Source organism: Cygnus olor, chromosome 1 (genome assembly GCF_009769625.2).
Source record: "Cygnus olor isolate bCygOlo1 chromosome 1, bCygOlo1.pri.v2, whole genome shotgun sequence".
Classification (NCBI taxonomy): domain Eukaryota; kingdom Metazoa; phylum Chordata; class Aves; order Anseriformes; family Anatidae; genus Cygnus; species Cygnus olor.
In genome coordinates this window covers 139,976,682-140,004,088 of record NC_049169.1, presented here as the reverse complement: position 1 = coordinate 140,004,088, position 27,407 = coordinate 139,976,682, and the positions used below count along the sequence as shown (strand labels likewise).

At 37.8% G+C, this 27,407-nt stretch overlaps 1 protein-coding gene across 1 annotated transcript in view; it reads right to left on the bottom strand.

Annotated features, from left to right (window-relative positions):
* Nucleotides 1-885: 885 nt before the first annotated feature.
* Nucleotides 886-27,407, bottom strand: part of TMEM131 (transmembrane protein 131) — a 96,809-nt gene continuing 70,287 nt past the window's right edge. The window contains exons 23-41 of the mRNA XM_040546445.1: nt 26,128-26,266; nt 25,876-25,985; nt 25,446-25,512; nt 24,343-24,494; nt 23,542-23,684; nt 22,448-22,634; nt 21,139-21,324; nt 18,007-18,165; nt 16,870-17,465; nt 12,831-13,006; nt 11,491-11,618; nt 9,910-10,034; nt 9,604-9,762; nt 8,681-8,861; nt 8,226-8,347; nt 8,026-8,122; nt 6,850-6,947; nt 5,389-5,552; nt 886-1,955 (exon numbers count right to left, since the gene is read on the bottom strand). Of these exons, the coding sequence (XP_040402379.1) occupies nt 1,662-1,955; nt 5,389-5,552; nt 6,850-6,947; nt 8,026-8,122; nt 8,226-8,347; nt 8,681-8,861; nt 9,604-9,762; nt 9,910-10,034; nt 11,491-11,618; nt 12,831-13,006; nt 16,870-17,465; nt 18,007-18,165; nt 21,139-21,324; nt 22,448-22,634; nt 23,542-23,684; nt 24,343-24,494; nt 25,446-25,512; nt 25,876-25,985; nt 26,128-26,266 (3,283 nt within the window). The 3' untranslated portion in view covers nt 886-1,661. The remainder of the gene's footprint in view (nt 1,956-5,388; nt 5,553-6,849; nt 6,948-8,025; nt 8,123-8,225; nt 8,348-8,680; nt 8,862-9,603; nt 9,763-9,909; nt 10,035-11,490; nt 11,619-12,830; nt 13,007-16,869; nt 17,466-18,006; nt 18,166-21,138; nt 21,325-22,447; nt 22,635-23,541; nt 23,685-24,342; nt 24,495-25,445; nt 25,513-25,875; nt 25,986-26,127; nt 26,267-27,407) is intronic.

Sequence of the window (27,407 nt, the reverse complement as noted above, 5' to 3'; positions counted from 1 at the left end):
GCTCAAAAGGAAATTACATATAAACCCAAGTTGAACGTTTCATTAGCTTGCATGGCCCTAGAAATACCCAGATTTTAAGGACAAAGGAGTTCCAGCAAGTTTGCATTTCAGAGCTCTCTCTCTGCAGCTGCTGCTGGTGGCAGCAAGACAACAGCAACCTGACCTCTGTGGAGATTTTGTTTGCATAATGCTAGCTGGAAAAGTGCTCACTAACCCTTTTTTTTTTTGCATACAATATTCTTTGTAGCATAAGGTTTTAACTAAAATATCAAGTTCCTACACTTTAAAAAAAAGGATTCGATAAAAATCTGCTGTAAATGTTGAGCAGTGCCACTGAGCTGTAAGTGATTTTATGATGCTAGTGTCTATTGATGCTTTCTTGTAACAGAAGGTTCCTTTTTTTTTTTTACCTGGCATTAGCACAGATGAATATATTTAGTCAATTAGACTTGCCTTACAGTTAGTGGAGAGAAAGACACATTAAAGGGAGAGTAAAATTGCGTCTACAAATAGTGAAGTTCTTTAGATCTCTCGGAGAAGTGTTACAAAGGTATGGGTGCAGCATGAAGAAGAGCAGCTGCTCTTATGCCTGATACTCACAAACTTTAATAGTCTAGATGTTTTTTCAGCATTTTGTTATCCAGCAAATCTTCAAGTAGGTGGCATGTCAAAGCACTGCGTAACCCTGAAAACAATTTATAATTCTTATATGCTATACAAACCCATGCTGCTGAGAAACTGGGTTTCAGTTGCAGTGAAGTTTCTGTTAATATAGGCGCTGTGCACAGGAGATTTTGGCCTCAAGGCTACCACCATCAAGTATATTCATGCAGGCACAAGCTTAGAAAATAGTTGGAGAACAGAACTACAGTGGGCAGATCTTGGAAAAAGCATTATTTATTTTAAAGTACAACCCAAAGTTGTATCCCTAAGAAATGCACAAGGTATCTTGTTTCTTCCACAAGTCTTGGCTGTGTGCATTTCAGTTCAACTTAAAAATGCATTCAGGTTTACAAATGTACAAACAGCACAGAAAGTGTATTACAGTCTTAACAGAATGCTCTTACATTCAGCCATTTTACTCTTAAGGTTTTGTGTTGTATTTTTTTATTATTTTATTTTTCCTTTTTTTTTTATTTTTTTACATTCTTAGAACCTGTGTTAACAAAGACAGCCTTATTTTAAAAAAATACTCTGCATTTTAGCACAAAGTGCCTTTTTTTTCTCTTTAAATTAGAACTTGGAGGGTAATACTGGAAAAAATTTAAAAACCAAAACCGGTGCTTTCATAAAAGTATTGCATGCCAGGACCGTTTTATAGTTCGAATTGTTTCCTAAATGAAAGTGGCAGATGGTAAAATATGAAACCAGTGAAATTGTTCGAATTTACAGGCTTCAGCTGCAGTTTGGATTTGTGACCACACCCAGACTTTTTCAAGCTTATCCGCAATCTCACACTACCATATCGCAGGATAGACTTTAAAAACGAGCAAGTGGTGAAAGCGTGACTGGTGGGATGAAGGGGAAGGGAAGGAAAGGGGCAGGAGAGAAAAAGAAAAGCAATGACCAGCAACAGCCTGAAAACGATGTTTCAAAAATCCGCATTCAGAATTGTTTCATGACCTGGATGACAGTCCTTTCCTTTTGCTTGACTTCAGATTTCAGTTTTCATGAGGATAGTGTGAATTAGACCAAGGATCTGAACTTCTTCTTCCAATGGTTGGGCTCCAAATTCTCCAAGGATTGTAGGTCTGTCCCATGTCTTCAGCAGGATTGGCAACGGCGGCAGCAGTGGATGGAGGAGGAGGAGAGGAGTTCTCACTACCCATGAGATCAATACCTGACAAGGCGTTTGTTGGAGTGGTGAAGGGAAGGCCACTGTTGAGATTACTTGACCAAATGGAACTGCTGAATGGAGTGGTGGACCACAGGCCGCTTGGGTTGCCAAGGATCGACTGCAGTAAAGACAGAGCCGAGTAAGTAGCTGTCAGGTAACCTCTATTGTCACCACTTTTTAATTCTATTTATTTTTTCAGCCCCCCTGAAAGAAAAGTATCTAAGGAAAAGCAAGCCCGTTGTGGAAGCCCTTCCATCTTCACTGCAACGTGCAGTTTTGAGATACCTTTACTAGAGTTTGCCCAGAGGAATCACACTACTAACGATATCACCAAGTGTGTCCAGTAACTGATGGGCCGAAGAATGCAATCACATCACAGACTTTTAAGCTGTTTTCATTTGAGCTTATACATCCCCATACCATTACTAATTTAAGCACTACAGGTATTCAAGCTTAAACACACCAAGGCCAAAAAGCTTAAGCTTAATTAAACTAGTTAGAACAAGGTAGATAAACATGGTTCAAGTCTGGAAAAAAAACAACAAAATTCATTTGGAAGGTAGCAGTGAAGTTTATTCCTCGATCCTTTTTTGTCAGTTTGCAAAGCTGTCTCCTTGTATTCATACGTAATCATTAAAAACATCATACAGTTTGGATGACCCTACCTGTGTTCAGCCCCACTGTATCTCCCCATATTCCCAGTATTTGCTCTTTTCTCCCATCCAGATGAAGGGAGACGAGATGGAATAACTGGCCATTTGTCATGGAGTTCAGAAAGTCTGTCTTGGCTCTCAAGACAGGTCTCTCTGACAAGCGGTCATGGTGCAGACACAGCTGTGCTGCAACGTCATAAACGCACTTGGGAGGCATGGGACATGTACAGCAAGCCTAGAGAATGCACGCAGAAATGAACAGGGCCCAGTTTCTGTGAACTGCTTCATGACAGCCCAAACAGTGGCAAGCAACAAGCAGAGGAATCTAACCAGCGCTGCTGTGGAAAGTGATACTCAGAAGCAGCCAGAAATGGCAGTGAGAAAGGTTAGCGTAACTTTCATGCTAATATTAGCACAGAACCTGCTCCATGTAGGCTTAACGCACTACATACCTCCGTGCCAACAGACTTAACACACACATGCTGTAAATTCAATTTGCAAATATACAGTAAGCTTGATACATCCAAAAGGCAGTGGACTTGCTGAGTATGTGCTGTAAGGTACAGACAAGCTTGTGTTTGGATTTACTGGGTGGAGAGATGGCATCCCTTCCCAAGATCTCAGCCCTCAGATTATGCACACTGAAGGTTAACCAGTACCAGTGTACTCTGCATCTGAAGACTAAAATCAGAATACTTTTAGAAAAGCAAACAAGGTAAACTCTGAAAATGTGTTTTGTTGTTTTTTTTAAATCTTTTCCCCTGGAATGAAGATAAATTCAACCTAACCGTACCTGAAACTAACACATTGGATGCTAACACATTAGCAAAGGGCCCTCCCAGAATTTGATATACAGAGGTGGATAGGAATTTTGAGCATCTGAAAGGGTTAAACTAGGCCAGCATCATTAGGACCCTCCAATGTCACTGAGATGTCGAGTTAAACTGGGGTCACAGCTTATAACCATTACATAACTAAATGGTTATATTTAAGCTATGCAAGCATTAGACTACTAAGCCTGCAGCAAGAAACACTCATTCAGACAGCATCTCTGACACACTAAATCCACTCTATTTCTTGCTATGGGCAAAAGAGCCCGGAACTATTCCTGTGTGTCCCAAAAGCACTTGGGAGAGTCTGGTAGAAAGGCGATTGCTCGTGAAGTAGAAGCAGCAACCAGGTAAGGACTGGCAGAGAAGAATACCTTCAATTAGACAGCTACTCCTATTCAAGGCTTGTGGAGGGAGGTGCAAAGCAGCCCACACACAGAAGTACACGTAAGAAAATGGAAGGAAGATGAATAAGGGGTTGTCATTAGAAAGAAACTTGGGGAGAAGTAGCACTAATGCAGCAAGGCTTGAGGGGAGAAGAGATGCAAAAGTCAAATGCTGTTTAGTACAAAAGCAAAGAGTTATGCATAAAATGGGAGAGCGAGAGGAATAAGGAAGGATAAAGTCAACTCCCTAGATTCCTTCCAAGAAAATGGTAATACAGAAGCCACTATATATCTGCTGTTTGCAAGAAGAGATCTGGCTTTTGTGCCAGAAAGAAGAAAAGCACAGGGCCTGGTCTGGTACCTGCTCTCTTATCTAGAAACTAGCTTCAGTGGCAGGAGTAGCAAAGTCTTCCTATTCTGTCTCACCATAAGCACTAGAAAAATGACTAAAAAAATTACTGTAAATAAAAAGGCTTTGCACATTTCCATCTGTTTCCTGCTTTCTTGTTTATTAAGTCATCTTCTTGAATAATGTTTAAAATGCTATTTTTTTTTCAAAGCAGAGACTAACAATTTTTCTATACCATTTGTCTGGCTTCTGTCTCAATGCTTCCTGAAACACAAGCGGCCAAGAAATAGGTTGAGAGCTAGAGAGAGTGTTCTGGTTGTCCTTGATCCCTCCTTGCATCACTTGATGAGAAATCTGTCCTCCATGTGACCAAAAAGCAAAAATTTCTGTTTTTATATAGTGTACTTAGCAATATACATAGTTTTACAGTGATGTTATAGCCGCAGTTTTAATGACATGACAAACAAGGGATCAGCAAGTGTGCATCTGTAAGAAGCCATGTCATGTTCTTCAGATTTCCCTGCCTGCCACCCACTCCACCTGAGCTGCTACCAAGTGAAAAGTAAATACTGCATCTTATTCGCTACAGAAACACTTTCAGAAGACAAGATGAAGAACAGTTTCAGCTGGCACTGAAGACAGCTATTGTGGTATAAATTTTATTCTGACTTAAAGGCAGAAGGGTGAGAGCACATTGCTACAGTCTGTGTAAAAATTTTTTTTTTCCATTTTTGTCTATACAGATCTTTTGTCAAGATCTCCATCAAACTTAAAGACTTCACCTTATGCTCAGTCCTCTAGCGTTTTTCTGATGCTGAAAAACACACTTGAGTTTTTTGGTTTTGATTTTTACTTTTAGATTATTATTAGGACTTATGTTAATTTACAAGGAGGTGTCACACTGGATTCAGCAAGCAGAATCAAAACCTGAAAGTTATCACACGGCTGTTTTGCAACTGCCCATCAATTTGGAAGTGACAGAAGTGGCGTTCAGCCATAGTGTGTGCTCAGAGTGTCTCCTCACAATCCTCAAGTATGTGGAAACAGAGCACCCTTTTGTAAGTGCTGTATGACCCTCTCATGACAAATTTTATGTGAACCAATTGACTCGGCTTCCTTCATTATCTGCATGTGAGCAGACTAATCACTCTTTGTCCAACAGCCATTTCAACTTGAATACATAGAACAATGTATACATTTAACTTTCCTTTTCCTTTATAATTCTGCTGATTTTTTTTCACCTGTATTAAAAATCCCCTAACTGAAATTACATGGCAGGTACAGAGCAAGTCTGTAACGGTAACAAAGCATTGTATTTGCACTGAATACTTACTGCAGTTGTGTGAGTTGGAGAACTTGAGCTTGTCGGCCAGGAGGGTACAGAATCTGTAGCTGAAGGATCCCAGATGGATGATGGAACATTATTGAATTCACTCCAGTTTCTTTGAACATCCTGCCCATAAGCAGATCGAGCTGAACCAAGTTTGCTAAAGACCTCTAAAAATAAAATGAAATAAAACTGAGTACACGTGGCTGTTCCTCCTTTTTCAAGAACAGCAGCACACTAATATAGTTCACTGTTACTTCCCATATTTTTCTAGTAGGTCCTGGTGCAGTACAAGAACAGAGATTAGAAAAGGTCACGTAGTAACACAGATCTCATCTCACTTGCCCTGTATCAGACACTGGCTACAAAGTTGAATCAATATTGTAGTGGGGAAAAAAAAGAGTTCTACACTTATTGTGCACAATTCAGTATCAAGCTGTGGAATCGATTTCATTCCAGATACTGTTTGCACAAAGCCAAATAGTCAGAGAATCTGGCACAAGCACAGCGATACTGAAAATCCTGCCGGTTCATCATAACAAGTGAACTGCAGTTGGAGTAAGTGACGGTGCTGAAGCAGCCTCTCGCAAGTGCAGCGCTCCCTTCCCAGGTAACTCCTGGTAGGGGACACGGCACTGCCTGTGCCCTGGCCCACCCAGACCCCAGCTCTGCTAAGAGAAGGAAAGGGCAGCACAAGCACTCGTGGTTTGCCTAGTCCTTGCACACAGAATTGATCCCAGGCATCTTACTGCAGTCCTTTGAGTCACTGGTGCCAGGTGTTTCAGATGAAGGTGCAAGCAGACCCCCAGCATTTTTCAGCAAACACAATCAAACAGCATGCAGACACCTTAAAAAACACCATGCATTCCCAAACACGGTATGCAAATCTACGTTAAGTATGTAGAACATTTGTACCTGACAATATAGCCTGCCTGCATTAAGGTCTCATCTTATTAGCCACTTATGGGAAGTTCACCTAAATATTTCTATATTTAAACGCAGGAACTAATTGCTGGTTTTAATATGCATCAGTTCATTATGCAGCCATATGAATGCTAGAGGAATACACAAGAGGAAAGCAACGTGAGGGATGGACCATTACCTCATGTATATAGCAATGGCTTCATGCAAGTGTGAACTGTTCAGGAAACCACAGGCTTAGTGGCACACTTCTAAGACTTACTGTAAGGCTTTGGGGGAGGGATGGAGGGGAGGAAGACAAACAAAGAAATTGTTCTGAAACTGAGAAAACTTCAAAGCAACTATTTTCAGCACAACAAAATCTGAAAGTTTCCGCTAACACTCTCTGGGCTGAAACACAGAACGTGGCACCAAATTAGAGTGCATTTTCCTATACAGTCATCCTTTTGGGGGTAGGCATGGAAGCATGGGCCCATACTTAGAATGGTGTCATGGAAACATCATTTCTTTACCTGTACTCCAAAATACTGGAAAAGAAAACCTCACCTCCAGTTAAGTTAAAAGAATGTCCAAATGCAGAGAATGAACTGAGAGGAGTGAAGTCAGGACTGCTGGGATTGCTGATAGGACTCCACAAACCCGAACTAAATATTAAGGAGTAATGGGAAAGAAATACACAACTCATTAAAAAAACATTACCAACAACTAACAACTGCAAATACGTATATGGACAAATGTATGTGTACACACACACACACACGTATAAAAACTATAATAGTGATAAAAAGTTGGGAAATTAGCTTATTTTCATTTTAAAAAATGATTACAGTGAAACATCATTATCCTGTGTATACATCCACTTTAGAGCAGCACACTCCTCTAGATATAATGCTCTTTAATCTGTATACTGAGCTCCAACACAAATCTGAGGACAGTTCTTTTGCTCTGTTTTTCAGAACACTTGCAGACATAGTGCAATTTTTTGAGAAGCAGATAAAATTTAGAACTGCTCAGGAGCTGTAACAAATGCTCACACTCTAGCTTGTGGGCAAGTTTATCAAAAATACATATGGGTTAACTGGAATCAGTGATAAACATTTACAAAAACAAACCAGAAACCCACCCACAAACCTTGCTCAGAAAAGCAACTCCGTTGTGTATTAAAACTTGATTTCCAGTCTCATTCCTATTTCAGAAAGGCTAACAGACATACTGCTCTTTACAGACGTGCACAGCCAAAATATATCAGAAAAGTCACTGTGCATTGGGGAATATGACTGAGTGCAGCTATATTCTCTTTCTACATGTGACAAAAAGGCCAGTTATTGTTCTGGTCTTAGTGTTAAAATTGGGAGTGACAGACATTGCTGTACAGTGTGAAATTCTGCCTGTGAATTATTTTGAGTCACCCTGGTACACACTCCTCAATACTGAAACAGCCAAGCTGATTTCTCATAGTTTGGATGCCCAGAGAACACAAAATTATTGAGTTACTGGGAATGGGGGGGGGGGGGGGGGGGAGTTCCTATCATATCCAGAATATTCTTTTCTCTACTTTTGAGTCTAAGTTCTGATTTATTTTTATTTTGTAAATGAGATGCTGTGCCTGAACTTTATATATTAAAAAACCAACAGAACCAGAATAAACTCTGCTCACTACCTTTAAAATGCTATTAACTGCTTTCTAGGAGCCTAGATATTTTCAAGGGGTATAAAGGTTACCTGTCAGATCCATCACTGTCAACAACTGCGTGGGAAATGCTGATATTGCTGGAAACATCCGTCTTACTTGGTGAAACCTTTGGTAAACCACTGCCACCTGCAACAATATATCTAAACTGAGCAAAAAGTAAACCAACCAACTAAATAGAATATTCAGGAAATATTCATAGGTATTTAGTATGCCAAGCTGGTTCTAATACCTGGGCTCTTGTCATAACCAGCAGCTACAGCAGCAAAAGTGGGGTTACCATTTCTGCCTGGAAGAGAAGCTGCCTTTGCCAGCTTGTGTTTGGTACCACTAGGCTGCTTGCTTTTCATTTCGCTGAAAGGTTAAAAAAAAGGAAAAAGGTTTAAGGTTTTGGACTTCAGCACTTTGATGAACAACCAAAAATTTAATCTGGTAGTCATGAAAATGTAAACAACAGTTCAACAGTTTATCTAAGTTCACATTTTTCTAATCTACCAAGTTGTAACAAACCCCAGAAAAAAAATATATATAGCATGGCAAGATATGCACAGTAATATCTGCAAAAAAGCAGTTTCCATGGGAAGAGGAAATGGGTATGAGAAAAGGGAGATGAACCGTATCAAGCACATCGCTTCCTCAAGTATTGTGTGCTTGTGACATCAGGAAGAAGTACAGATCTGAACTCACTTGCTGCAGCTGCTGTTCACAATGCTGCTGTAAGTGCCTCCGCGTGGCCCAAAAGCTAAGGATGCAGGAGGAGGAGGAGGAGGAGGAGATGGAGAGGCAGGAGTAGGTGAGGGCTGTCGCTGTTTCAGGAAAGCATCTGCGTTCATGGTTTGTAGAGAGAGTTTATAAAGGTTGTCCGTAGCTATAAAAAGAAGCATAAAATACCTTCCTGTAGTATTTACTTTAAAATGATGGCTACTCATACTCTGCTATTATTCTGTTCAAATTGAGGAATTATTCCAAAGGCTGTTCCCAGTTACTGAAGGGGTGGCTCCTTCCCTATATTCACCTACTATAGATCAGGTTTACTAAATACTGTGAGACTGTATATCAGTGAAAGCACCAACATAAACTGATTTGTACGGAGAAAAAGAATGAAACTTTTAACCTTTCTAAGCGAGCACCACAGAGAGAGATGACTTTATGATCACATGCAACCAAGAGGAAGGTGACTCGGTTCCCACAAGGGGACTTACCATGCAACCAAAACTTATAATAGTGCCCCACGCTAACCACTGCAATAAGGTGCTTCCAATGTTTCCTCTCAAGCAGGGATCACTTAATTAGTTTAAACTTTGGCTGCAGCAGACTCGAGCAAGCAAAACCCCACCTGCTGCAGAAAATACATTTTGTTTTCAAGAGGTAATTCTCATTTCCTCAGCAGCTTCTGAAGAATTATTCATCACTGAAGAACTGTGGAATGACCCATGTGGTTTTCAAATCTCCCAAACTGTACAGGTTGCTATTAGTATTAGGCCTACAGCAGAAAATGGGCGCACAGCTATGCAGTGAAAAAAGGCTAGGAGGATCTATAAACAGATTAAGCCTGCCTACAAATATTCATTGCAGAAGGCTAATTCTGTCATCCTCTAGTGACTACTTACAGCTGCCAGCTTTGTGAAGTGGCACAGAGTCCCACTCCGGTGGTGGAGAATCCTTTTCACCTTCTGAGCTGCTGGTGTTTCCTAGTTCCTGTCCAGAACCACTGGGGAGAAATTTTGCTAATACTGATGGCCTGCTCTCCATTAACTTACTGTTTGGACCTATTAAAACAATCAAAACAAAAGCAAGTCCGTGGATAATAAAGTGAGCAGCCTTTTAACACCAAACTGAGAATTACACATTTAAAACCGGTTACAAACAAGCAGAATGAAAGTTCCAAGATATTTCTGAAAACAGACTCACACTACCTCTTGTTTTTGGGAGGTTTCTTGATTTGGACCCATTTGTCAAGAGGTGCTGTGTAGATATCTTGGATGGAAAGGTTTTGCGCTGCTTGTTTTCCAGTGGGGGAGTATAAGATAATTCCAAGGAACTAAACGAAAAGAGAGATCCATTTATTTTTTTGCTCTCTGAAGTGCTGAAAAATTTTTTTTATGTACATAATGTACAATACATCCTTTTTTTAAAACTATATTTATATATAAATATGTATATGCCTGCCATACAGTCAGTTTTACAGAAGACTGGTCTCCTGTGGATTTTTTACAAACTTATGGTCACTTCAAAGCTATTCATGAACATAGTTTTGCTGTCATCTCTTGTATTTCTCCTATATGCAGCTCCACCCTTTTATCCTTCCTAACCCCAGCTCATTTCCTTCCCACACTACTGCGCATGTGTACTATGGCTCACTCATCTTGCAGGAGCAGCCTTCATCCCGGAGCTCCACGATTACAAAACCTGCTTGATTTTGCAGGGGCAACCAAGAGATGGCAATTGCTGTTTTACTACTCTCATGCCACTTGCGTGCTCCTCATAAACTATTGCCATGAATGCACAGGATGATCTATTAATCAATGACAAAACTATTCCAACCCACCAGCAAATTTATTTGGCTATATATTTTTATTTCTCCAGCTATATATGTCTCACTTACTGTAAATTTTCTAGGGATAAACTATTTTATTCATTTCTTGCAGAAGAATTCCAACTCAACTCTTACTTGGGCCTTTGAATACTGTCACATGTAATAACCTTGTCATTTAGACAACAGAGGAAAGTAGCTAACGGTAAGAAGAAAAAAATTCAAAGGGACTTCGCCTGGCAATGTTCTCAAAAATGTTTTGAAGAAAATGAATGTATACTAACTACTCAAACTAAATCTCAGTTAGTCTAGTATTAACTACAGCAACAGGGAAAACAACGCAATGCCACACCTCCATATGTGGCAAAGTTTACCTTTGTGGCACTCTAATACTGATCTGACTTTAGAATTTCAGAATAAGATTTCAAAATGAACTGGATACAGCAAGACCGAGGTTCCCTACTCTATAATCTGCAATCAATTACCTGTCAGTGAAGGAAAGGGACTGACAGCAGCAGCCTCTTTTAACAACATATCCAAGACGCCAATTTTATTCTGATAAAAAATGAAGGGAATTGCATGGCTGTAACTCCACCAAGAGCAACTAAAGGTACTCATGCTAACACTGGCTTAAAGTGCTGCCGCTAACTAGAAGCTCCTGTAGAAATGTTTACCTTGTTTTGTGTCTGTGATACCTATCACAAAAAAACTTAACATTTCTTAACGTGACTTTCTTCTCTGGATTTAGTTCTCGTATTATTAACGCACCATACTCCCACCAAATAATTCATTATTTACAAGCTTCAGATATTCCCTGACATCAGGAATGAAGAGGAAGCTGCCTGAAGCTATCTGCTGCTGTCATTAGCCAGACTGGCAGCCACGACAGTTGAACACAGATTTTTATCAACCCATCTTCCCTCCAAGCATGATGCCTTCCTACTAATAAACCTGTTATGCTTACCTGGTTTTCACATCTACAGGGATTTCTTTCTTGATACTTGTTAGCAGTTTTTTACTTTTCTGTTTTACTTGCACTGTTTCATTTTCAGTTTTTTCTGGTGTAACTTTTCCCTTTTGTTTTTCAGGTTCCTATAAAAGACATTATAATAGCATATCAACAGTGATGAGAAGTAAATGAGAAGTCCCTCTTGCATTGCAACAAACACAGTGCAAGTAGGACTGGGGAAAGAATGCTAGTTGAAAACAAGAGCAATTTTGAAGCACAGAAGTTATCTTTTTACTTCTTAGTAACTGTACTTACAAAGCACACTATCCAGTTTTTCCTAGATGTTTTAATTCCTGCTTCTCCAAGCAGCAAATTAACACACACTGAACAGATCAAAGCCATGGCCTCAAAAAAGATTAGCTCTGCACTGAGACCTACATAGCATCCATTGTACACAGTCCAGACCATTTATAACAAACTGTGATTTAATCAACAAAGCAATGAATAAGTGTACCTTCACCATACAATTATTTATTTCTACTTGCACTTCTAAAACTTTCTGAATATGTGTATACAGTCAAATAGCCATCCTGAAAATCAGAAGTGATTAAACTAAACCGTAACTTTTAAAGTGAAGTAGATGGACTATTTTTTTCCCCTCCAGCTAGAACGTCCATCTTTTCTGAAGTTCAAATTTAAGACATGCCAAAACTTAGGCTTTGTTTTCTTCTCTCACCAACTACCTTTGCTTTGTTTGGTTCCATTGTATATGCTTTAGAAGAAAACATTCATGACAAACTGACCACTACACAAGTGGTTAAAGAACTTTTGTTTATTACCTAGAAGCATGTAAGGTCAGTGAATAAACTAATAGTAGAAGTATGGTTGCATTGGCAGAGGTAATTAAGTTAATACCTGTTGACAATTTACCACCAGCGAACTGACCCTTTGTAACTGATTAAATGCATTGTTTTAGTGTACGCTAAGTACTGAGTGAAGTTAGCGTCCATACCTTGGTGTTTTATTCTGCAAACAGAATAGGCTAGGAGCATGCGCAGAGACGATTACCACAATTCTGCTGACAACTGGTAGCTTTTCAAACCATAGTCACTCAGGCACTTTGTCCTGAGACTACATGATTCAAGCATGTTTACATTCCTCTTTTGTAGAGAAAGAAACCGAGAAATGAAAGCAAGGATTGTGAAAGAGGGTTTTTAACGTTCTTTCTTTGCTAGGTATTATAGTATGTGAAGGTTGGGGAAAAAAAGACCCTATTCCCAAGTGCCATGCTGCTCTCTTAACAGGTGATCGATCCACCAGCTCACAGGAACCTCCTTTTACGAGCAGTGCTGTACCTCTTTGAGAAGTGGTTCTGTATCTGGGTTGGAGGTTTCGGTTGTGGTTGAAGAACTGTCATCATCTGCCAAGGAATCCTTCAGTTCATCTTCCTGTTGCTTTCCTTTCCCTCTTCTGTCCTTTTCTTCCCGTTTCTTCTGTGGCTTAGTCTTCCGCTGAAGTGTTTTCCCTTTCCCTGGGGAGATAAGGACACTTCAGATTCTCAGCAGCAGTACTCTACGATGGACTAGTTCACTTCATTTTGGTGGCTAATACACATGATTAAACATCTGAAGTTAATCTTGTGTTACGATACAGAAACATTTACAACCACTTCACACCAAATGCGAGCAATATCAAACCTGAAGAACTCTTATCACCACCGTTACATTTATGCTCCTGAGCCCTACTTCCATTGCCTCTCTGTAGAGACGGGGCACCTGGCTACATGCAGTGCTCCTCTGCTATATTTCTGGGATTCAGTTTGACAGTTTCACCACACAAGAGTAGATTTAAACAAGAACTTCAGAAGTTGGTACAAGCTTTATCATCCCAACAAATGAATAACAGAAATGCTTAGCATGCTTGTCAGTTAAAACAAAACCAAACCTTACAGTAAGACTAGAGTGGATAAGAAAGATCACTAGCAGTGTTTGCTTAGCAAAGATGTCAGGAAAAAAGAAGAAAATTGAAGATCTCACACCCAAGTGACCTTTCTCTCCTTGACAGGTTTTATTCTTTCGGAGTGTACTGTTTTAAGAGCTATAGCTAAGCTGACTGTAAAATAGATTGGCCTTGACACATTTAAGCGTTACTGCATCTCAAGGTAGGGAAAATAATGCATTAGGTGTTCTTGAAGCAATCCACATATAAATAAATAGTGCTACATGAACAATCAATTATGTTTTTCCTGCATTTTCTACAGGCTAACTGAAATGTAGCCTAGTATAAGTTCAAAATGTGGAGGTTTAAGAACCTTCCAAATCAAGCCGGAGGTCCTGGCTTGCAAAATAGAAGGGTATAAAGTAAGCTCCTGGGGAGTAAAGAAAGTTATCGAGAAAAACATCAGTACAGAGAAACCGTGTGCGCCTGTAGAGTCATCATCATCTTACCATCGCCTCTTGTTATTCTCACACAGGATGAGAGCATTCACAGTACTCTTATCATATCTTTCATTAGACATAATATATGCCCTTACCAATAAGATCTTTTAGATATTAAACTTCAGACTAAGCGTTTTCATTTATAAGCCATGCGGTGCTTGCCATGCTGCTTGCAGGACAGACTTAATAGTTCACTCGAAGATTCACTTAACCTGTGCTGAATAACTGGGTTCAACCCCTACTGGGATTTGTACCAGCTCACATCCAAATTCAGTTTAGTAGAAGAACAAAGGCAGCTGTCATATTTAACGTGACAGTATGTCCCTCAGGGAGAGTTTGTACCAAAACAAATTTGCCTTCGGTATTTTAGTAAATACCAGGTACATATCAAAGGGCAGCGTCTTCACATTTTCTTTTTCAGACTTAATGTTTTCAGTATCAGTAACAACAAAAACACTGTTGATAATTATTATTATTTTTTTTTAACATGAATGCAAATAGAAGTGTAAATACAAATAGGTCTGTACATAAATTTTATGGAGGTCAACTCCAAACTTATTGGGGGTATTCTATTTTTGCCTCAGAAGGCCTCATTATAAGATTTGCAACTTTAGTCTACATTCCGGATTGCTGAGCAGTTTAATGCTCATCGTTAGCAAAAAGGAATCTGAAGTGCTGTCATAAAACAAAAATGTAACATGAAGTCGCTGTTTAACAAAAATCTAGTGTAGCCTTTGCAGCACTCTACTAGGATACTAGGACACAGGTATTAGGAATGTGAAACAAGACTGAAATCCTGCACAAGATATTCTGACAGAATTTTAGTTCAGAAGCTGCTGCTTCTGCAAATGTCTGCAACTGGCTCTAGCTATTTATCTAAAGAAAAGATCAGTATGTCTACGTAGATTCAGATAGATATGGAACTTCCCCTACAGTTCTACATTTTTGAAGAGGGCAAATGGAAACAGGCAAATTTTATTTGATGTGTTGAGCTTCTCAAAGTCTAGCTATGGTTTATAGATAATGCTGGGATTTCATATAAAGCTTACCCAAAGAGAAATCCACATGAATAAATCTTATTTATTGATCTCAGGTGGCAAAGAAGTCAAAAAAACTACCTGAATTGCAAAAAACTCATTATATATTTTGCAATACATGACATGCTTAAATATTCAGTACACCACCATGCTAAAACACAAATGATGAAAAAGCTCCATAATAGGAAGAAAGTAGTGAATTTATCTGAATGCATTTGTATTCAGGAGAAAGTTGAAAAAAATGAAAGTTGTGCCAGAAGGTGATTCCCATGTAGAGTGATAAAGAAACAAGTATTTTATCATCTTTTAGAAAACTTTCCAAACTGATAGACAAATCAATAGAAGCATCCACCTCAAGAAATTGTATTTAAATATGGTTGGAAAATGTAATCAAAGGTCCATCAAACACTTAGGAGCAACTACTTGCTAAGACAAGTTTCCAATACGTAGACTGCTAGAAATTGCTATAGGTGCAAAAACATTAATGTAGATATATATACCATGTTATTTGGATCAGGAATGTTTCTGAAACAAAACTCAGTTGTCCCCACATACTGTGTAGCAGCTACATTGTACAGCAGTCTTAGAGTGCAAGAATCACTTTCTTTTTAGACTGAACTACAAATGGAAGATGCACTCCTCAAACGCTCCTAACTCTCTCTGGCATTCAAGTACATGGACTGGACCAGACCACCGTAAATCCCCACAGACATTGCCCCTGAAGATGTTGCATCCTCTCTACCAGCCATTTTACTTTACAGAGCTCCAATACCGCACTATTTGCTAATGTAGACACTACCTATGAAACCTACCTAAAGTCATGTAATTAGTTGGAGTACCATTTAACCTTTATGAAGTGGATACCTGGCAAGCTGGTTGTAGCTCTCTTAAGAGAGTTGCTGCTTCTTTAATTCCTCCTACCACATCCCTCCGCTAAATTAAAAAACAAAACACAAAGTAGCAGCATGCTTCAGTAGGACCCCAAGACCTCTCATCACTTCAGAGTGTCCCATTTGAAAGTCCAAATGCAACATTGCATTCTACTCATTACTAAAAACAGTGAAGCTTTCTTCTGTTGTTGTGCGTGACCATACTTCAGAATGTACCTTCCCACCTTTCTTTTTCTTAATCTTTAATAAATTAAATAGTACCAGTACCGTTTCTGCACAACATTGCTAGGAAAAAGTGAAAAATTATTTAGAAAGAAACACATTAAGATTAAATTTGTAACAACATAGCTCTAGGACAACTAAAATGGCTAATACAAAAAGCATAGTAAGAAGTTACACTCTAACAAAGTGTTTATAGAAACATGTATTTTTAAGATATGAACGTATCTGATGTATGAAATCCAATAAATTACTTAAAGCATTAGACAACTGAAAAGATCCACAAAGAATTAAGACTTGATTCCAACCTCATACAAAGATAATGGTAACATTAATTTGCTGACCACCTGACATCAAGGATTTTCTAAAACAACTGCAAGCCTGAGCATGAAGAATTCCATTCCTGAACAATACCACAAGGGTTTATAGATCTCTCCTCCTCTTTCTTTCCTTTCCTCAACCCCCAGCTCCAAGTACAAAAGTTGGAGGTGGGAGGGATTGATGCTAACCCACAGGGGAAGGGGTTGCAACCAAAATCATTTTTTTCTTCAGAGGGTCAGATGTCTAAATATTCACATTTGCTTTCATCAAAATGTTCCAAAAATTTTGCAGGAAGATCTAGCACTGCATGGAGAACTTCACTGCTGTAAAATAGAAAGAGGAAGTGTTTCAAGGCACGGATGCATACAGAAGAGTAGGGAAGAGCTATTACCTTCAACGCTATGAAAACATGACCTTTACAGTTGATTAAATCTTGTTCTGTGGCTTACATAATGAATCATCCTGTTAAAAAATGCAGAATTGTATTACCTTTGTTTTTTGCTAGTGGAGATGGTGGCTGCTCTGTAAACACATCTGGGGATGGGGTTTCTGGGTGGTCAAAGTCTTTTTCCATAGTTTCTATGAGCCCAGTGAGATCTGAGTCCTCTGAGCTGTGCCTCCTGCTGCTGGCACATTCGACATGAGGTGTGTTGAGAAGCGGTAGCTGTGGCAAAGCACTTTCAGTCTGTTGCTCTTGCTGCTGGGGCCCGGATGCTGGGGCTTGCTGGAGGGGCTGCTCTGCCAAAGCTGGTGCCTGCTGCTGTGTTGGCTGCTGGTTCTGCCTCGTGCCCTTGGCTCTTTTGCCTGTGGCATGAGTCTGAGCTGTGGCACCTGAATCCAAGGTAAAGGGGCCCGTTCTGTTCACTGTTTGCATGGAAGCTGCTTGTGCTGAAGTCCTATTAGGTATGCTTGAACTGTTTTTGGATTTGATGTTTTCAACATCAGGTGCACTTCTATTGCTGTGAAGGTGTGCTGTTGCATTGCATTGTTTATGATTTCCTGCACTGGATCGTGAAGATGAACTGCCTGCTCCATAGATCCCTCTGGACGAGCCGTGATTGGAATCCGATCCAAGTGCATTCAAGCTGAAAGAACAGCAAGTGTTTAAATGTACTCCACAATGTTTCCATTCTTCCACATGAAAAAAGAATCACTATGTCCAAAAGAAACCTTTAACTACACTGTTCTTGGCAAATAATCAACAGAAATGTTGAAAACTTGTTTGACAAGTCAGTAGCTTTTACCATTTCCTGTTCACTTGCTCACTGTACATATGAACAAAAAAAGAGTAAGATGGCATTCAAAACTAATGTTGGAGGAAAAGAAGATGGCCTTTAAAAAATTTAGACCCCAAAGGTAGGAAATTCTGGCCTGCTATTTTTTCTGCAGTTTATACCTCCCATTTTTCTAGAGCAGAACCAGAAAATTTTACAGGGTTTGTTTTTAGAAAGAGATGAATAATCCTCTCAACCACAAAGTCCATTTTTTATAACTCATCTTCCACCCATGGGAGACTAATAATTCATTCATCTGTTCTAAAGAGTATATTACTTTTTAACTGGCCTTATAACTAAAGAGGAAAAAATAAAGAGGAAAAAAGAAAAAGAAAAAAAGAAACGTACTTACTTTCCATCAGATGAAATTCCAACTATTCTCCTGAGATCAAGTGGCCTTCCCATATCAAAGGGTGGGCTTGAGGCCTCAAAAGACAAGCGTCTCCTAAATGGCTCCCAAATTCCTTGAGCTTCTAGATAGGCTGTTCCAATTACCAAGAGAAAGAGCACACTGCAGAGTAGAGAGGCAGTCATTTAAGTATTTTTATGTTTTGAGTATTTTAAGGTTAATGACATTAATAACACAAGATGAAAAGTTTGTATCTTCCATAAAAAAGCTGAAAACTGCATCCAAACCAGATTTCTAACAGAAACATAAATTACAGAAGTCTAGCATAATATGCACATCAACAATACTGAGAATAAAGGTTAAAGATGCAAATCTGATATGAAGTTCCCAATTATATTAATCCAAATTTTAAAAATAAGATACAATCAAACTATTAAAATGGCATACAAGTGGTCAGCAGCTCTCTCAGACTGTTGGTGTAATTCCGTTTTAAAAGCAGAGATCCTCCATAGATAATTGTGCTGCTGTTCAGAGAACTAAAATTTAGCATTATTATGTCAAGTTTTACAACGAATTGCATCTGCTGCAGTAGTGTTTAGGAGTTCTCCACTTACATAACACACTGCAGTGAACTGTATTTCTGATGAAGCCATAAAATCACTGCAGAGACATTCAGCACAGTGCTATGGAGTACATCGTCTAAAAGGTGGGAATTTTGGGGTGATGGTGGGGGTACGAGACACACTGTTGATTACTAAAGATTGCCTTGCCTATTACCCTAGAAGGTTTATGCAAAAATAACTTCAAATTAGCAACTTCAGTTTCTGTTCTCTTCTCAGTTCTGACTGCTGGTTTTTGTAAGCCAAACGTATGAATGAGCATCAATTCACAGAAAAGGATGAGATACCTCTTGCTTAACTTTAGCTGTCTCGAGGGAATTTAGTCTAGATATCATAAGTTTTAACTGTCAGCAAAAATGCAAGCAACTCTGGAGACCAACTCAGCTGGTTATAGCTGGTTATCAGTGCTTTTTTCCACCCCAGGAATTGAAAAGGATTGCAGACATATAACCTGACAGCAGATGGTAGGCAATATAAATTTCATCCAAAGTGTCAACAAGCTACAGAAAAGGTAAATAAATAAGGGAAGTTTTCAGACAAGCTTTCACAAACTCCTACGCAACAGAGCAATGCCTGCCTTGGGTGCTATACCATCAAATATAAAATTATTTTTGGAATAAGACGAATAAGGTATGACCTCATTCACTTTTAAAGTATAATCCATGGTACTATCTCAAAGTTTCACGAGACTGATACCAACAACAGTATTACATCTCTACAGTGCCAACAAACTTGAGATGGGGTTTGGTGGACTGGGTGAACATGGATCCCACTCAAGCCCACACCACTCCCCTCAGTGTACCAGCAATGGGTCATTCTGGATAAGAACTCTACTCCTTTTTTTGTTAGTAAACTTTGTTGTTTTCATAAACGAGTACCAGCTTTGAAATTAAAAACAAAAAAACACAGAACAAGTCTTGCTTTGTAGTCTTTTTAACTGCACTTTTTTGTCTTGCTATGGTGGTAACAGTGCTGGTCCATTTTTTTTGTTTGCTTATTTGATAATAATAATAGAAAAAGATAACTAGCCTAGCGTATTTATGTCATTTAAACTAGTGTGAGGAACACCATGCAGTGGGGAATAACATGCTCTAGACACAGTTGCTGGTAACACCTTTTTCCCCTCAAAGTTTTAGCCTGGGGCAAACATATGCATCCTTAGTAAGTTCATAAATAGGACTGGGTCCTTCACACAAGGCCTATCAAGTTGGACTTAAAAACTTGGAGCCACAAGTATGGTACCAATACACGCCAAGCAGTGATTTAAGGAAGGCACCTCAGACAATATTTTATTAAAAGAGAAAGATGAACTAGACAAACTTGAGTTGTTCATTTGTAGAAATCAGGGATAACTGATAATATGGAACTACGTTAGTGGCAACAGGCAGAGCTCCATATTATGGCTTCCTGAAAGTAATCCCATAATTTTCCATAATATGGAAAGAGGCTGTCTGTGCACCTGATCCTTGGAACATTATGGTCACATTATGACTCCTCTAATTTGCTGCTGAGTTTTGTACTTGCAAGAAAACAGTGAGCGAAAGGATTAGCATTCTGTATCATTTTGTAAAGTCTAATTAACAAATACAGTACACATAAAATTACAAACTACACCTAGGAGCTGGCGAACATTGTTCACTCCGTCAAACTAAGCAGATACATAGAAGAAAAATAAGATAAAAACACTGCATTACTTTGGAAAGTGCTGAAGACTCAAAAAAGAAAAAGAAGCAAGCTTTATCTTCTGTATTTCTTTTATCAATCCCTAGACAAGGAAAGAGCTTCACCAAATATTTATATAATGCAGTACAGCAAAATGGAAAAAGCAGTATTTTAATCTGAAAGAAACACAAATATTACACCCCTGATTTGCTACAAAGGCTTTGGATAATGCTTCAGATTTGCAGCACACAGGAAAATCACTTTTTCGTCACAGCAGCAATTCACCACTCACTAAAACACAAGTTTAACACTAACTAAACAGTAAAAACATTTGTTGCCACCGATTAACTTTCTATGCTAAGGTTTTCTCTGGATAAAGGCAGTGGAGGACAGTGTCTCATATCGAGTAGACAAGTAGAAACACATTGTTTATAACTTCAAATTATTTATAACTTCAGACTAAAAACTAGACAGGTAGAGGTTAGACTAGGAAAACACAATGGAACTTTCAACTCAAGTTTCAACCAGTCATAGCTAACCTACGTCACTGAGGGGAAAAAAAGTGCACCAATACAATGCAATTCAGGTTCTCAAATTCCATTATTAGTATCACCAGTTGCCTGTCACATACAAGTGGCAGCAAAGTTAAATTCATCCAAGGCATCTGCTAAGCTCACTGCAGTCATTGCTTCATATCTTTCTAAAGCACAGTACTCAAGAAGGATGCTTCAACCTGTACACAAATATACTGCTAGCAGTGCTCTAATACCTGATTTGATTCAAGTTTGGCTGAACATGTATTCAAATGGTGGTACCTCGTGCACACACACTGATAAGAACATATACACACTACCTCATTATTCCTGAGGTAAGAATGTACAGTGCCAATTCCCAGTTGGGCCTGGGTAGCGCTTCTGCACATGTTGCTAACATATGATATGGAAGGGATGCATTCAAGATAAATACGAATTCAGAGCCTCCTGCAGTGATGAATTTTAATTCACGAATTACTCTGGAAGCAGTGAAATCGGGTGTAAACCTGAAAACAAAGTAAATGATGTTAGAACTTGTCATTTGAACAGCACAAAAATTTGAGATAATATTCAGCCATTTAACAACCCCCACCCCTTCAATTACTGTCATGACTGGAATTCCATTCAAACATTTACAATAAATAACCCTAGCAGTACAAGTAATAATCATCCACACAATTAGCTTACAAACACTTATGAATACCTTTCAAATACCTCAAGATGCGTTCAAAGTTCATAAACACCTATGCTTAACACATCTGATACTAGATTACCCTGATATACCATAGGAAAATACAACTGAAATCAAGTTTTGACCAAATCTGCTAAAAAAGCTATGAATGTGGTAAAAGAAAAAAAACAAAAGCACAGTAACGGCTATAACTAGGCAATAGAACTGATCATTATGTGAGCTATAAAGTTTTTAAACATTTCACTTTTAAATCAAAATTGCATTCCTTTTCAAAACACTGCTACTTTCCTGTCTCCAACAAAGATTGTAGCAGAAATACTTGCAAAGTTTCACTGCCTGCAATATCTTGTATGTTCTCTTGCATAACAGTACTACCTTCTGAACTATTTAGACACTGTATTCTGAACAACTAGCTTTAAATCCAAGCAGTGTTAAAGAATAGTTTTTGATGCAGAGATTTTTTTTTTTTTTTTTTTTTACAATAATAAGTGGCAGAATTTAATTGTTGTCGTGAAGGTACCGGACATAATATTTAAGACTGAAATGCTGTGTATTATGATGCTAACCCTTACACTAAAGGCACTTTTGTATCTACTGCAATGCACCAAAAACATACATAAATCTACAGCTCATGTGTGTTCATAACCCAAATGAAGGAAGTGTATAAAAAGCTGTATATAGCCCTTTTCCAATGCAGGATAATATCAAAAATAATTCTATAGTCAGTCATGAAAACTTGAAGTTATTTAAAAATCAAATAGTTGTTTGCAAGAAGAGAGAGGTTTTGTTTTATGTTTTATAAAAAAACAAAAAAATACTCAAAGCTTAAGTAAAAAAAATTTAGAATTTAACCAACACTCACTTCCTCTAAAACAGAAATAGGTACACAGAATTTCTCAGGTATGACTATTTAGATGTAAGAAGAAAAAGATACTTACAATATGACAATGTCTTTAGAGGCATTGGCACTTAGTGCAAACTCTTGACAGTTAACTACTTTAAATCCATATCCTTCACATGTATAGCCACTGATTTCCATTGTTTTCACATTAATCTGCAGCTGCCCTGTATTCTCCACTTTAAATGTTCTTCTCAATGTGAAATTTGGTTCCTTGTATTTCATTTCTGGAAACAAACAGATAAAAGTAATTATTAGTGTGCTAAATGGATATCCTTGACTATGCTCATCGTCTACAACAGGGCATATGGAATCCTTTACATTAATGACAGATTTCTGTTACCAGACTCTTGTGCATTCTAACTCTTAAGGGAAGAAAACAAAACCCCCAAATGTGATAGCGCTACCTCCTCACACAAAAAACGTGTCTCAGCTGTAAAGTTCTGTGACATACTGCTTAGTGTAGTAGTATTCAGTGAAAAGTCTCAGCACTTGGAGTATTAGAACTTACTTTTTGTGCCTTAAAAGTAAAATCCATTGCTGAGCTACAACAGCAAAAAAAATCCCTAACTTACAACATGAAAGAGGTTATGACTAAGCTTTACTTGAATTTTTTTTTTTACTCAACTCCCAAAAAAGCAGTAAAATTTCAGACAGTAATTAACGGGGTATCTTGTAAATACATCTGGAAATCTGCAAAGTAATACAGCAGATTTTAATACCAGATAAAAACTAAACTGCTTTTACTGGTTCCTTTAGAAATACAGGTTCTCTTGGCCCTCTGCTCAGAAGCAAGCCTGGGGCATGGAGCAGAAAACCTCTGACCCCAGAGAAGAATTTGCTTGGGATTTAACTTTCATCAAGGAATCAAGGAACATCATATCCTTCCCTTTTCCCTGTTGGCCATGTGCATGCAGATTCTGAACTTTCTCAGTTTTCTTAATTTTCACGTTAAAATGAAAAGAACAAATATACCATTTTCTGTCTAAATTAAGAAGCAATTTTAATGTATTTAAAGGTTAAAAAAATCTGGCCCACTAGAACAGGGAAAAAACATTTCCACACATATTTTAAGTTGCACATGTAAAATGTCATTTATTTTCTGTTCAGCACAGTAGTTCATGAAGTACTCACTTTCTGAACAGTCTTTTAATAGTGCTTCTGTGATTTTAAAGCGTAAAGAACTTCCAGGACCAGGAGGTTTGCCTGCAACCTTCAAGCTCTCAGTCGTTCCCTGTCCTTGTACCATTATGGCATCTATTACAGTCAAATTATTTCTGTGTGTAAAAAAGAAAGGGGGGATTGGAAACACTCATGAAAGGATTATGCAGTCTATTGCTTCTGCAAGCTTCTCTACAGAATACAAAGCTATACCCTAGTCCTGAAAGACAGAAATATAAGCAGTCCCACAGGTAATTCCCCACTGTAGAGGAATAAGTAGTGCGAATTGCCATATATATAGCTTTTGAAAGACTAAAGCCTAAGAAAGCACACCATAGCATACAATTAATAGAACGATGACATACTAGTTATAGTTTGTATTTCATCATCATATTAAAGTATCACATGATACAAAAGGTAAATAATTATGCAAAAAGCGCTCTTAAACAGAAAAACTGAAATTGCAACTTTACCTTGCAAATGGCACCAATAACTAGATACTCTACTTTCAAAGCAGTACAGTATGTATTTAAGGAATTGAGTCAAACTATAGCTATGGATTAGCTTGCTAATATATCTGTATTAGCAAGTACATACAGAATACAGCTTAACTACTGCAAAACACGTCAAAATTACATTTAAATTTTTCTCCAGACACACGATTCTACAATTACTCTTGTAAAGTGATAGTTTCTTATTGACAGTAAGTATGATTATATAAGTAAATAAAGATATATCAGAAACTCAAACTCATTTCAGAAATATCTACCTTACCTGATAACAATTAACGATGAAACAGTTTTATTAAGAACTGGAGTGAATTTTACTTTGACAGACTTTCTCTCACCAGGTTTTAATAGTAGGCTTAAGACTGAATGACGAGCCAGGCCCTTTGTAAGGCCTACAGTGCTCTGTAATGGCTGGACCTTAAAAGAATGGGGAAAACAAAAGCAACACTTTAAAAAAAAGGAATTTTTAACACATATTTAATAGAACTTTAATTTAGATAGAAAATTGTGTTGTAGACTAGTGTACTACCAAATGGAATGCACTGATTTTTGTTTTTTAAAAGAAAAAACTTAGCACAAGAAAATCCACATTTATTAGTAAATCTGTTTGACAAGCAGTAGAACACAGCAAGACAGAATGGAGCTAAACTATACCCGTGTATTCATAAAACTCTAATACTGGGAGTTGAGAAGGTTTTAAACGTATAGTTTTAAATACTAAATTAACGTTAAGCCATTATGTAACGTTTTCTACCTTCAAAATGTTCCACTAGTAAAACATTTTTGAAATACTGCCTTTCCAGAGTAAAGAAAAAAGGGGAAAAAACTTAGAATAGAAGACCTGTTGAAAAAAGTATATTTTGCCTAGTTTGCCTTTAGATGCATTGCAAGCATCAAATTGCTAATATAAAACTATTGCTAATATAAAACAAATGGAGAGGAAAGTGTCTATATATTGGATAAGAAAAGTGTTCAGGATGCGGCATACTCTATACAAAAAATTGCATATTTAAAGTTGTACACAAAATACTAAAAAAATACTTTAACGTGAAGAACAAAGCAATGGAAGACTCAGTACTTTGCTTATTTTAGAACTACCAAGCACAACACTGAATAGTCCTGTATCAGTAAGAGAATTGATAAAGCAGTAGTTTTCCTGCAACTTGTGCAATTCTGTTGTAACACAAGCATATAAAGTTAAAATGTAACTGTTATATTTGAAGAAATATTTTTCCCATTTCTGTAAGAATATACAATAGAAGTACCATGTTTTTCCACACACCCCCCTCTAAAATTCAACGCATGTATGACTGAACTCTTCTTAAAACATTAAAAAAATGTATCTAAAGAATGTAATGAAATACTTACACAATTTCTGAAGACCTGGAACTCTAGAGTCCTCAGATTGAAATTAGTTGGCTTACTCAAATTAAACCTGAAACACAAGTTGTTGTTTTTTTTTTTCCAGATAATTGAAGATAGCAACATACTTGTACTAAGTACAGACTTTAGCACAAATCAATAGCTTATGGGAGGACTCAAAATGCAGCTGACAGAATCACCTGACTTTCCGTATTTCCCCCCTCACCTCCTCAAGTTAAGGAAAAAAAGTAAACATTGTTTTAACTCAGCAAAAAATATATTCTACGAGAATTCACCCTGATTCAGTTCCCAACTGGGCTAATGATACAAATTCTAGAAGTGGACAAAAACTAACTATGAACACAGTGTGCATTTTTTGTAAAATGCATTTTGCTGTACAATGAAAATACCCTATGCACTCTAAGACAATACTTACCGTTCTAGCATTTTATCAACAAATGTGGATGGGTTAGAATACAGGGCTACAGGAAGGAACTGAACATACACAGGAACATCAGCTGGATTTTCTAGAAAAATTTCTTCTTCCTAATCAGAAACACAATTTTTTGTAAAGCTTACATTTGATTAACTGTAATTAGAAGCTATTAAAAATGCAGAAGCTATTAAAAAGCTATTAGAAGCTATTAAAAACATTTTAAAAAATGGTACTACCAACAAAATAACTTACTGATGAACTGTTTGTATTGGTGAGTGGGAAGCTTAATTGGCGTGGTGAACTGAGTATGGAAGGCCAGGCCATTTCTGCTGTAATTTTCAACCAGACATCTTTCTGAAGGTCTGTGTCAACTTCAAATATAGCATTCAGTCTGGAAAAATAGTTACAAAGCTTACTTTACAGGAGTAAGATGGCAAAAGCCTTGATAAAAACAACCCTGTAAAAAGCAGAGTGCTTAAGAGTACCCTGAAAACAGTATTAGTTTGAGAAATAGCATATCACATTTGTACACAAACAAATAAAATTAAGTTCTGCCCGTATTTACTGCTATTAAAAACTGCAATAGAACCCCCCAAATATGCTCTAGGAGACCAAGTAAAAAATTCTAAAGATGTTCACTATTTAAATATTGTTGTCAACATCCATCCATTCTAAATTCTATTAGGACCTATTTATGGATAAAGATGAACAGAAAACACGATAGGACTTATGTACTGTATCACAAGTCTTTCATTATTTTTCTTACATCAATATTCTCTAGACAGTGAGACATTTTATTGTTTGTGAGAAAATGCCTAGCTCTTGCTATTGCAGAAACACGTTTCGAGAATATGATTGAGATTCAGATCATTAAACAGAAATAAAAGTTTGAGAGAGATTATTTAACAGTGGTTGACTATGACAACTTGCAAAGGTATAAACAGTAGAAAGGAAAAACATCAACCCTACTACAGTGTGTTTCTAACACAACATTCAGATATCCACTATCCAGAACACATACCGTGCATCCATCAAACTGTACAAGCATAAAGTACAGTAAATCTGATGCATGTTAGCTGCAGTGGAAACAATGAAATATGTGCCTATATTCCCATCTAACAAATCTTAATGAAATCTGAATTAGCCACTTGGTGTGAGCTACTATTTTCACAAGTGAATGAAGTCCTTTGCTGTTAGCCAACCTGTATAACAGACTTGACTCCTGTTCCCCCACAAGCTTTCCACTATGAGCTGAAACAAGACTAGTAGTATTGAGCTCTCCTGTTAGCAAAACAGACCAAACGCTACACTTCAAACCAAGAGAAGTATTTTGGAGAGACTCTAAATACTCAAGTCAGAAACCCTTTGTATTCAGGAGCATTTTCTCCTTTGCTTGGATAGTGGGTTGATTTTAACACTCTAAAAAGCATTATACATTCACTAGAATTGCAACTTAGTCAGAATTAGTTTTTAAATAGTATATTCCTTTACTGTGTTCTTACTCTAAGTGATAAAACATTCCTGTGAGAATT